This window comes from Anser brachyrhynchus (assembly GCF_964034855.1).
Source record: "Anser brachyrhynchus genome assembly, chromosome: 1".
NCBI classification, from domain to species: Eukaryota; Metazoa; Chordata; class Aves; order Anseriformes; family Anatidae; genus Anser; species Anser brachyrhynchus.
This window is the reverse complement of record NC_137694.1, coordinates 54,948,560-54,958,667: the sequence shown is the minus strand read 5'-3', so window position 1 is coordinate 54,958,667 and position 10,108 is coordinate 54,948,560. Positions and strand designations below refer to the sequence as shown.

At 48.7% G+C, this 10,108-nt stretch overlaps 1 protein-coding gene across 1 annotated transcript; it reads right to left on the bottom strand.

Annotated features, from left to right (window-relative positions):
- Window positions 1-1,259: 1,259 nt before the first annotated feature.
- RPL3 (ribosomal protein L3) lies at window positions 1,260-7,996 on the bottom strand. The gene is made up of 10 exons (XM_080575246.1): window positions 7,857-7,996; window positions 6,768-6,960; window positions 5,975-6,143; window positions 4,980-5,115; window positions 4,013-4,199; window positions 3,449-3,609; window positions 3,069-3,170; window positions 2,492-2,587; window positions 1,899-2,018; window positions 1,260-1,376 (listed from the first exon to the last, which is right to left on the bottom strand). Exons 1-10 carry the CDS (start codon window positions 7,857-7,859, stop codon window positions 1,332-1,334), a joined length of 1,212 nt encoding a protein of 403 aa, XP_080431372.1. The 5' UTR covers window positions 7,860-7,996; the 3' UTR covers window positions 1,260-1,331.
- Between the last annotated feature and the right edge of the window lie 2,112 nt (window positions 7,997-10,108).

Sequence of the window (10,108 nt, the reverse complement as noted above, 5' to 3'; positions counted from 1 at the left end):
AATAAATGGTGGTTGAGACCTCTCTTGTTACAGTTGGCTGCAATCAGCCAACAGGTTCATGTGTTAAATGAGGCTGACAGGGAGCCAGCCAGATCATGCAGTCATGGAGTCTGGTTTCTAGGGCGACAAGGTAAATGTTTTCCCTCCTCCTGGCCACCTTTTAACTCTTAAAAGGTTCGTACACATCACCCCAAAAACCATTTTCTGCATCTACTCGCTCATTTCAATCAGAGCAAATAGCGTCACGCTGGGTTTGTCTCAGAGCAGCCCCGCGTGTCAACTCATTTGGCACGTAAATCGGGAGGGTTATTGCCTTAATCACTGCCTCCTCTCCAATTATGGGCAGCAAAGGCTACACCAGCGCAGTTATCTAAATTTACATGAGCCTTCAGTCAGGCTATGGCCCGAAGCACGGGTGATCTCACTATTGTGGCTGGAGGCACCCGAGCGCTTGGGACTGCGCTGCCTTTCTTGGTATAACACCACGGCTCCCATAAACGCAGTACTCCAGTCGGGACTCACGCTGTACAGCGCCGACCCTGCCTCTCCTGTCCTGCACCGGGAGACTTGGCGGGGACCAGCAGCCAGACTGTCTCCCCAGCACAGGGGGAGTATTTTCAGCCAGGCAGTAATGCAACACCAGCAGCCCACGCAGCTCTCCCTCCTCAAATTGCATTTAAACTGTCGGTATCAGGATGAAAATGTCACCCTGCTCTCCAGCAAGCCCGTTTCCTATCACCAGGCAATAACCCCACACCTGCAGAGACAAGCCAGATTCCCCTGAATCTTCCTAACACCCCCCCAACTCAGAGGGAATGAATTCGATCATGGTACCTGCTGCCTTCTGCTTATAGAGGTCACATCTCCTGCCACTTGGAAGATTCCCATTGTAACAGCATCAGCCACCTACCCCAAGCAGCTACATAAAATTGTGATGTTTCACCTGAAGTAGTTTCATTAATTTCAGAATCAGTTCAACTCAAAGAAGCCCTGATCTGTCAGGCAGGGAACTGGCACATGAAATGCCTCAGTAACTAACCCCAAATGCTATTTCACACAGCCACGTATAAAAGCCTAGCTCCGCCCCAACATCTTTGCTCTCTGAAAAGTGTAAAGAGAAAGTAGTCATCGCAGGAACCCTGTTAATATTGGCATGTTCACGAATGAGATTTGATTCTTTGGTTTGGCTGATGCCATGCATAAGGCCTGCAGGCAGAGTACCAGACTTGACATGGCTATATATAAACCGAGTGACAAAGTTAAATTCTTTAAAATCTTTATTTTTTGGTCTGAGAGCACGCAGGCCGCAGAACACAAGACAGTTCCACACATTAAGCTGTCTCCTCTTTCGCAATGCGATCTTTCTTGAGTGGTCCCTGGAGGAGAAAATAAATTATGTTAACAGCAGTCTATTGCACACTGATGACCACATCACATCCAAATTACAATGCTGTAATTTTTACTTAATTTTTCTCCTCTTGCTACAAATAAGTCTTCAATGACACCATCTGTTCCAAATCCCAAGTCCCAACCCCGCAGCTTCAGTGGAAAGCTGAACCTGGCACAGCCAAGCTGCACCACATTAGACTTCAATTTCAGTGGAGAATTGTTGGTGCCACCTAGTGGGGAAGCTCCTCTGCACCCACCGAGCACAGCATGACACAGGGACTGCAGATCTGCCCTCCCAAGTGACAAACTGAGACCACCACCCACAGCCCACCATCGCCTGGAGTTGCTCTCAGATCAAATGCAGTGCCAAACCCCTGTCCACAGGTGTCACTGAACAGCACAGCTCGGCCCTGGGGCAGCCCAAAGGCCGAGCTATAAACTTATTAGCCAAAAAGACAGTACCAAGATACGTGCAACACAAACGTGTCAGATTCTGGAAGCGTCCTTACCATGAAAGACTTCTTTTCCTCGGCTGTCTGGAAGCGGCCATGACCGAATTTGGAGGTTGTGTCAATGAACTTCAGGTCAATCTTCTCCAGGGCCCGACGCTTGGTCTGCACAAGCAGGGACTACAAGAGAGATGGCAGGTGAGTACAGCAGCAGCACCCTTTCTCCTTATCACCTCCATGGGTAACACCTCTTAAGTCACTCCGACCTCACGCTTCAGCTGCTAGGCACAAGGCACATTTGCTGATAAGCTGTCCCACACTTCTGGCGAGACTGAGGATGGGTCAATCCACACCGGCATCAAAAGCAAGCCCAGATCTGCCTGCTAGTATCCTTGTGATCCACAAGGAACCTCAGCCCTGGAGAGCATCCTTCGTTAGAAACAGACGTGGAGCGAAATAACTGGGGAAAGGACTTAGTGCTACGCCAGAACTCATTAGTACCAGGCGGGTTTGCGTGCACGTGTTCAGCAAGTCTTTTAGGCCTCTCTTTCTGGCTGGTTACATGAATCCCCACAGCCCAGACATCTGTCTCAGGGGCAGCGCAGCTGCTCCAAGTTGTTCCTGCCCATCTGACAGGTGTCTGTACTACTCACCTTGCGCAGGGTTAGGACCCTCTTCTTGGTCCCAACGACACAGCCCTTCAACATGATGAAGTCGTTGGTCACCTCACCGTAGTGGACGAAGCCTCCCTGAGCAGGGAGAGAACAGTTAGTGCTCGCTAAGGGGCAAGATCACTGATCCCATGCTTGCTTACTGCCTGATGTCCTGTGCTACTTCTGGGTCTTGGCCATTCCTACATTCACTGAAGTCCCCATTTCCTCTGTTACCTTTTACTGATCAAGTTTCTTGCTGCTGTATGACTTCTGCTGAGAACAGCAACATCAAGAGGCTGACGAAACACCAAGAACTGCTTCCCTGGCTAAAAGATTCCTTATTTACATGAGCACCATTCCTAGGTTTGTAACATCCCTCTATACTGCTGCCAAATACTAGATGCAGTAAGCACAAGTTGCACGAGTCAATGCTGAGAATGACTCAGCACCAGCAGCACCACCACCTCCCACAGCAGCTTTTTCCTCAAGAGCTCTTCATCGAATCATTTCACATCTCCTACCACGCCCATTCGCCTCCCAAGACTGCCACTCTCTCCACACAGCTGCAAGGACTCACCAGAGGGTTGATGCTCTTGTCAGACAGATCATAATCAGTTGAGGCATTGTTTTTGATCAGCTTTCCATCCTTGATTTGGTAACCCTGACCGATCTTGTAGATCTAAGATGACAAGAACAGTAGGAACAAGGGTCAGGCATCAGTCAGAATGCAAACAATTCTAGCTTGGGATGGAGAAGAGCATCCGTTGTACTTGATAACGTGGCCATACAAGGATTTTATGGTTATCCACTGTATATGGCTATGCTTACAGCCCCCCAAATTACATTCAAGCAAACAGAGCTAAGCTACCAAAGCAAAACTCTCCACCCTATTCCCTCTCCTGCAGTGAGTGAGCCTGGCCAGCTCCAGTTTCCCCCCAGCAGTTCAGAGGCACCCACCTTCTTATTGATTTCAGTTCGATGGTGATAGCCCTTCTGACCAGCACGGGCCACGGAGAAGGCCACGCGAGCAGGATGCCACGCGCCGATACAGGCCACCTTGCGCAGCCCCCTGTGAGTCTTGCGGGGCAGCTTCTTGGTGTGCCAGCGGCTGGTGACACCTGGAACAAGAAACCAAAACAGCGTTGCTAACTCTTCTCAAACTGCGATGCTGTTAAAATGTTCAGCTAGAGTTTGCGACACCTTTTGAGCTGCTGTCCCTGGGCAAAAGGGAAACTCAGACCTAGCACCCAAGAACTACCCGCTTTTCTTGACACACCCTGTCCCACAGCTCCCCACATCCATCCCCGGCTGTCCTGGATTGTGTTCTCAGAAGGAAGGCAGCATGGAATGACTCCTCACGGATGTCAGGCACTGTGCCCAGCGCTTATTCCATGGTCTCATCACCGAACTGTGACAGCAGTACCTCCTCAGCTCTTGGCCCATGCATTTGTGGCAACTAAAGGCCAGGATTTCATTAAAGGTTGAACCCTGACGACAAAGAACCTCCCTCCATGTGGTTACCTTTATATCCCTTGCCCTTGGTGACTCCAATGACATCTATCATCTCATCCTGCCCAAAGACAGTTGACACAGGCACCTGCTGCTCCAGCTTCTCCCGGGCCCAGTCCACTTTCTCAGCAACAGTGCCACCATTCACCTGGATCTCCATCAGGTGAGACTTCTTCTGTCTCAGGGGAAGCAAGCGCATCTAGGACGCAAAGGCTGAAATTTAGTTCCTCTTCAAGACAGACCTCGTATCAACTATCCAGTACCATTCTAATCCTGGCATGATCTTTTTTTTTTGGAACTGAACATACTCTTTTTCTAAGATGTAAACTTAGAAGAACTGAGGCAAATGATTCTACACTAGGGGGAAAGGCTGTACTGTGGCTTAAATGACAAGTCACAGCATCTGGAAGCTAGATGCCAACCCGCAGATCAGAGGATTAACAAGTGCGTCTAGTCCCACAGCTACCAGCCAGGCTCCATCCAGCAGTGACAGGAGCCAAAGGCCACCACACTGCAGGACACTGAGTAGAGTCACGTTTAGCTACTCCCACTATATTCAGTGCAGAGGGATTGGTAAGACTATCGACAGCAGCTGCAATGCTGTCTCTGCTGTCTAGGCACTGGAAGCTAGTTTTATTGAATAGTCAAGTCCTAACTAGACACCTTACAGCACTTATAGCCGGCTCAAAGATGTAATTACACCCCCAAAAAGGTCTGGCAGAGCACTGACAGCTAGGGACACACTGTCACTACCTCCCTCCAGTGGCCACAGCTGCCCTCAAGGCTACTCACCCACACTGTGAGCACACACTGCGTACCGAATGAGGACTACTGGTACTTTTCATGTGCTCGAGTTATCACCAGACAGGTGATAAGCACCTGCCAGGTGAGCAGAAGTCTCACTAGTAAGTGAAGCAAGCCTTACAGCTTGCAACCTTCATTGGTTTCCACTGTGTACCTGAGTCCTGCAGACACTTACCTGAGTGTGAGCCATGACTCTAATAACCTGGCAGTATTTCTTCATGCTATTGAAATCTTTCTCCAACTGCTTTTTGCCCTCCTCATCTTGCCATTTCTTGCAGTATTTGGTGAAGGCCTTCTTCTTGGACTTGTGCCTTCAGGAGCAGAGCAGAGACAAGGTTTGGCTAAGCCCTTCATCGATCCCCCACGGAGGGGGGACGAGCGGAAGGAGCTGCCACCTTAGCCGGTTTGGGCTCATTGCCAGCTTCTAAGGAACCTTTTCCACTGGCAAGCGGAGCCTGGAGCTCATCAGGCAGAGGCAAGATTGCCAACGCTGAGCGGAGCTGCCATGAATCCCAAAGCACATTAATATTCACAGTACAGAAGACAAAAGACTGTAGAGAGATGTTGAACAATTAACAGAGTAACAGATCTTTAAAGCCACTGTGTCAGATGACTGCTATCTGCTGCAGAACACCCTTGTAAGCCCAAGCTATGCCTGACAGGTCGTTACTGTAACACCCGTGAGAATTATTGCACTGCTCTGACGTCTTCTCGGCCTGCGAAGTTCATAAACAGGCTGCAGGCTCGAGACATGCTGGAGCCGTACTCAGGCAAATGTGCATATTTGAATCACAACAACAGTGCCTGGAACGGTAATCAGAACTAACACTTGTCTTCCCCTTTCCTGAGAAAACAAGGCCACAGTCAGGACTCGACACTCAACAACAAGCGCCAGAGGCGATTTCCTTATGTCCGCCCGTCGAAGTATCATCACGTGTAGCCTGCTGGGGAGATTTCAGGCAAAAGCCAACGCTGTCACCCCCGTGCCAAGAATGACACTAAGCTGTCATCTTCTCATAAACACTGCTCTAGCATGGCATGCTATCAGGCCAGGTCACCGAGGCCAAACGTTAACTGCAGAAAAGCTGCCTCAAGAAGCTGTACTAAAGTAACTTGCAACCCATATAAAAATGAATGTTAAGTCATGAGGCAAAAATCCTGCTCTCTTACCAGTTCTTGTAGAAGCGCCGCTTACACTCATCGCTGATGTGCTCAGCAAAGATGGTCTTGAAGCTGCGGAGACCACGAGGGGTCTGCACATAGCCCACGACGCCTACGATGACCATGGGAGGAGTCTCTACTATAGTGACTGCCTCAACCACCTCCTTCTTGTTCACCTCTGGAAGAGGACAAATACAACAAGTCAAAACCAGCATCAGCTGTTAAGCACCTTCTGTTCCTCCTCACTCTCAAAGCCTTCAGTTACATGACTCAAATTCTTTTCACAAAGGCAAAGATGATGTATGGCAAAAAGACCTGCTGAAAGTGGTAATTTAGAAGCTTGAAGAAACTAGAGGCAGGCTCAGCTGGAAGCAGAGACGAAGCCAGATAAGCAAAATGGATGGCAGCCAGTAACAGAACTAAATCAGGATTTGACAATCGGCAAGGAAACACCAAAGGTGATTTACTCATGTCTACCCATAGAGAAGAGGTCATCATACGCAGCCTGTTTGAGTACAGGTAAAGTAAGATATCAGGCTCCTATGTAAGTCACTACGCGTGTCAAGAGAGGACCATTAATAAGACAACCACTCCTAGACAAAGTCTTGCTGCTGGGACATCATTCACACTACAATAGGATGATTTTGGGGTGCTTTATAACCCACCCACCCAGTCAAGAAAGGCTTTGAATTGGGTGAAGTCTAACTAGAACTAAAATCCACAGCTACCTATGACCTAACAGGTCATCTTTCATCATTCGTAAGAAAACATCTTCCTCCATGGAAGAAACATTAATACATACTGGATCCAGGTCTGTCAACTTCGCGGACAATGTGGGTCATCCCAGCTTTGTACCCCAGGAAGGCAGTGAGATGGACAGGCTTGCTAGGGTCATCTTTGGGGAAACTCTTCACCTTGCCCCTGTGTCTGCTACTCCGCTTGCGGGGCAGGAAGCCCAGAGACCCATGCCTGGGAGCTGAGAACTTGCGGTGAGACTAGAAAAAGAAAATAAATATTTAATGCTTGCTTCAGAGATTCACTTAACCCCATCTGAGGGCCAGCTGCCAGTTCTTATCATTAACTATATATAGCAAAAGACTTGTTACGTTCTTGAAATTCTTGGTATCAACTGCTTGGCTTCTGAAATCCATTATAATATTAGACTAGTTTTTATTCCTTAACTACATTTTTCCTAGGTTTCCTCGATGTCCCATTTCAAGCTCGTTTTAAGAAACCACTGAGTGCCACTCGTTACAGAAGCACGCGTGCTGTAACGTGGCCACAGCGCACCACCAGAATTTCAGCGCACCCTACAAGTCCAGGGATAGAGAATCACAAATAACCTTACAATATTTCAATAAAACTATACAAATAAGGATAGTAGAAACAATTCTAAGTTGAAGCAATGAAATAAAACATTTTAACTCCCATCTTTGAGCCAGCTGTTTTGGGTAGAAATACACCCATCAGCAGCTGTAGTCTCCCCTGCAACCTGAGAGTTAAGTAATGCTGGGTAACGCGAAGCCCCATAAAGAATAAAGAATTACCGACCCCATCTCACACCCGAGTTTAAGCAAAATACCACCGTTAAAAGGCAGAGCAACGAGCAGCAATCGAATAGGTCCTTTACGAAGGACTCGCTCCAGAAGCCGCGTTAAGCAGAGCAGGTTTACAGCCATCCATAAGGCCGCTTCCCCCCGCCCGCCCCAGAGGCCCCACACCGTGCCCGGCCGCCCCCCGCCGCGTCGCGGCCCCAAAATGAGCCCCGCGCCGCCTCCCCGAGGAGCAGAGGCACAGCGGGATGGAGGCCAGGCGGCGGCCGGGGCCGGGATGGCGGCGATGCGCGGCGGATGACGCGGCCGGGCCGAGCCGGGCCGGGATCGGCACCCACCATCTTGTCCCCGCGCCGCGCCGGAAGGGCCGGGCCGCCCCGCGCGCACCCTACTTGTAGGCGGCCCGCCCCCCGACAGGGAGCCAGGCGTCTCGCGAGTGCGGGATCAAAATGGCGGCGGGGGCGGGGCTGGCGGCCATTTTGGGCATGTCAGCATGGGTGGGGGGGCACAGGGGACCCCGCTCTGTCGCCCCCTGAGGTGGCATCTGTGCTCGGCCACCCGACCCCAAAGGGTTTGGGATGGGGACAGCGCTGCCATGGCCCTCTGCTCCTCTCCTGGCGCTGAGGGTGGCAGCCGCAGGCGGTACAAAAGCCTGAGCCAGTGGGAACAACGCTGTTTGCAGTCACCTCAAGCACACTTAGCATCTTCCCTTTGTAATACAATAAAAAGCTTTTTGTAAAAAGCCAAACACAACAACAACAAAAAAAACAACGCTGTAACCAATGCCAAAACATGCTCGTAGCTGAAGGAAGAGACAAGGCAGGCATCGGGTACCTCGCTATGTTCCTGTTTTTTAAGTTGTCCGCCAACTTCGAGAGTGGAAGGACCAAGGCAGAGGCGGACTCGGATCTGCTTACAGAAAGCTGCCCACGATTGTCACACCATCGTCAAGTTTGGCTAGCCAGCTCGGAAATCTGAATTGGCTGAGTTTTGTGAATTAGTTCAGGATGCATTTGGTTGTCTTCCACAGTGCCGCACGCTGAATATACTGGCCAGCCAATACTGAAGTCCTTAGGTAAGAGAAAGTGCATTGAAACAATTAAGTCTTTCCTGGAATCAAGTTTCTGAGATGGAACCATAAAAAAAAAAATTAAATACCTTGCAGAGTTTCTTGAAAGTGTAAATGCATACACTTACAAGTAATAACAGGCAATGTTATACTTTAGTTAAAAAAAAAATTAACAGGGGGCACATAATAAAACACACGCACCTTCTTGATTCTTTAGCTGTGTCATTTATTATGTTGTCCAATACAATAGCCCAGTGTCATCTTTCAGATGTACATAGCGCTAGAAAGTGTGTACCACTGCAGTCAACCTTCTCGATTTTTTTTTCTACAAAAAACCAATGTTCTTGCTCAAAGCTGTGAGCGAATGCATGCCTCAGCAGAAAATCCTGACATAATGTGTAGCTGTTTTTATTAAAAAGCTCCATAGTTATAGGTTAACTGTAATGACTCAAAAGACGCTTGACAAATCTTCACTGCACTTAAAAAAAGATATTAGTGTGAAAAAACATAGTAACAACAAAGAAATGAAAACACGTTATTTAAAAATTAATAAGCTAAAATAGGTTTTACTGCTAGCATTGGCATCTGTTTTGCTTATATGTGTATCTCAAAACATCAAAAGACATCAAACGAATTATTTCTTGCAGGGACACGTTCTCAAGCGGATTGTGTGTTCTTCAGGGACTGTGTCCCACTGTCTATTTCCACAGTGCTTGGTGCAACAGAGCTCCAAATTCAATTAGGGCCTCTATGCTGCTGCTGAATTAATAATAAACAATAACAACAATGTAAGTGATAAAGTTATGCTGTGACAGGGAAACCAAAAGTAAGACTTATTGTGGAACCTGTCAGAGATCTTGTCAGTTATGTTATTCACGCGTTATTCCTCTTGCTCCACATACTACCACTCTCGGCATACCAATAAGCCATGAAGACAAGCTCTGTCACGGGGTGATGCTGGATCTGCTCATGTCCGTGGCTTGCTTATGCAGGAGCTTGCACAGAAGCATCTCTTTAGCATAGGGGCAAAGCAGAGATGAAACCTGAACGGGGGGGGAGCTGAAGGACAGCAGATAAATTATTCACTCTCCTTCCTTTGGCACAAGGAAATCGGATAGGGCCAGACCATAGAAACTCTCTCAAACTTCTCTAGACCTGAAATTGTGTGAGTGCCACTGCAGGATAACTGATTTGACACGCGACTCTAGCTGAGACGTGCCCTGAAGCGTCTCTGATCCTCGTTGCGGGGCTGTAGTGCTTTCCCTCAGTGTCAGTAAGCAGAGCCCTGGCATCCATCGGAGTTTCCTTTTTTAATCCTGAAGGATACACAGACGGCAAAACCACCAGGAACCAGTCACTAATTAAAGTAATAGAAGTCAGTTTGTTTGTGGGTTTCGCATTTTTTACATGTTTGAGAGGTGCAGGACACCTAGCCAGTGGATGCAGGAGCTAAGGGAGCGGGGAGCTCCACAGGCAGCTCACTGGTAGGAGCCAAAACCAGCTCGGCAGAGGTCCCACCGC